We start from the raw sequence: 2500 nt of genomic DNA on the forward strand, positions 1-2500 counted from the left end.
ATCATCATCATCATCATCATCATCATCATCATCATCATCATCATTATTATTACTGGCCTTATCATTATCATCATTATCATAATAATCATTATTGTTATTATTATTATTATCATTATTATTATTATTATTATTATTATTATTATTACTATTATTATTATTATTATTATTATTATTATTATCATTATCATTATTATTATTATTATTATTATTATCATTATTATTATTATCATTATTATTATTATTATTACAATAATTTCATTTACTCATTTATGTATATACATACTTTTTTTTATTATTACCACTCACACCTCAAACTCCTACCCGCGCCTGCAGGAGTGGTTCATCCTGCCCCGCCCGATGACTCCTCGCGTGGATGGCGACTTCCTTCCCGACGAACCAGCGACCCTCATGCGGCAGGGGAGGTACAACCGCGTCGATCTCATGGCCGGAGTCACCAGAGACGAGGGAGGGATGGTAGCAAACCGTTAGTGTGTTTTTATTGTCCCTTTGTGTTGGGCAAGGAACTGTGGTTTGTTAGTTTTAGGTAATGTTATTGTTGATACTAATTAGAATGGCAGAGAGAAATGATGATAGTTGTATTTTCAATATGATTTATCGCAGTAGTACAGACACACACACACACACACACACACACACATACACACACACACACACACACACACACACACACACACACACACACACACACACACTCAAATATATATATATATATATTATATATATATATATATATATATATATATATATATATATATATATATATATATATATATATCGATAAGACACTATATCCTAACATTTCGTTAACAAAAACTCCCGCTCCCTTATCAACAACCCTTCTGAATTTTCGAATAAGTGCGTTTCCCCTCAACTCTTCGATCTTCCGCCCGCAGCCCTGTTCTTTCGAGAAGACCTTTCTCGTGCCCTCAAGAATAACTTCACCACTATTGGTCCCATGAGCCTAAGTTGCCAGAATGAGGAAGACCCACTTTCTCTGACCACGAAGTTATATGATTACTATTTAGGAGACTTGACCATCGACGAACAAAACATTGAAAAAATAGCACAGGTGTCAGTCCTAAAATAATTCTACTTTTCTGTCTTTTTCTCTAGCTAATCTGTTTGATTAAGAACTGTACATAGCGTAGAATATTGAACGAGCTGAAAATCATCTGTGTATAATGCGTTGGAATGTGAATTGAAACAGACATTGATAACAACGAACAGGGGAAGATTATCATTAACAATAACAGCAACTTTCAGATGTATGGCGACTGGCTATTCAAAGTGCCACATGACATAACCTCGCTGCTCTTCGCCCGAGACCCTGACGTCAAAATCTATCGATACGAGTTAATGCACAGAGCCAGGCACTCCTTTGGGAATGCTATGAACGTACCAGCCGGGAATAACTGTGAGTTTAGTATATCTGTGTATGGTTTGTCTATATGTGTGTGTGTGTGTTTATCTGTCTATTTATCCGTTGCTTCTTTTTCTATGTGTGTGTATGTATGTATTTACACACGCACACACACACATTATATATATATATATATATATATATATATATATATATATATATATATATATTATATATATATATATATATATATATATATATATATATATATATATATATATATATACACACACACATATATATATATATATATATATATATATATATATATATATATATATATATATATATATATATATATGTGTGTGTGTGTGTGTGTGTGTGTGTGTGTGTGTGTATGTGTGTGTGTGTGTGTATCAGTTACTGATTCCAAAATGTGGTGAAAAAAACTAACAAAGCACAGTGCCATATGATCGGCTTTGCTTTATAGTTGACGGCACATGAATATCCGAACTGAATAATATTTACCATAAATATTCGGAATGTACATATTCAACATCCCAAATGTACGGCATTCCGAACGTACAGTATTTCAACATGTTACCTCACACAAAAGTGCACTTGCAATATTGGCCATTTACACTTACGACAAAATCCCAGCCTTATAATAGGTAAACCCATTTTCATCAGTTTCATCTTAAATTAAGTCAAATGCAGTCTCAGTTAAATAGCTATAGCAATGTAATTTGCATATTAAGGTGATTTTCCACTGCTGTTGTCATTAGTTAAGATTAATCATTTGCAAAAGTAGATATCGTTCATAGGCTTGGCTGGGGAATCATTTAATTTTCATATGGTACGCTCTTCCAAGTAACTATGCTTCCTATTTTCATATAAGTAAGTGTTCTGAATAATCACTTGCCTGAATGCAATACAGCGAGAACCGCTCATGGCAAGAGATGCGAGTAAAACAAATTGGAGTAGCATCCTTATTATATATATATATATATATATATATATATATATATATATATATATATATAATATATTATATTATAATATATATATATATATATATATACATATATATATATATATATATATATATATATATATATA

General features: G+C 31.8%; 1 protein-coding gene across 2 annotated transcripts in view; it reads left to right on the forward strand.

Annotated features, from left to right (window-relative positions):
* Positions 1-2500, forward strand: part of LOC119580783 (esterase FE4-like) — a 10004-nt gene that overhangs the window by 6046 nt on the left and 1458 nt on the right. Inside the window, exons 6-8 of one of the 2 annotated variants that reach the window (XM_037928896.1) lie at positions 334-484; positions 915-1090; positions 1285-1435. In XM_037928896.1, the coding sequence (XP_037784824.1) occupies positions 334-484; positions 915-1090; positions 1285-1435 (478 nt within the window). Of the gene's footprint in view, positions 1-333; positions 485-914; positions 1093-1274; positions 1436-2500 lie in introns of both variants that reach the window. The other variant, XM_037928895.1, reaches the window with a different exon arrangement.

Source organism: Penaeus monodon, chromosome 14 (genome assembly GCF_015228065.2).
Source record: "Penaeus monodon isolate SGIC_2016 chromosome 14, NSTDA_Pmon_1, whole genome shotgun sequence".
Lineage (NCBI taxonomy): Eukaryota > Metazoa > Arthropoda > Malacostraca > Decapoda > Penaeidae > Penaeus > Penaeus monodon.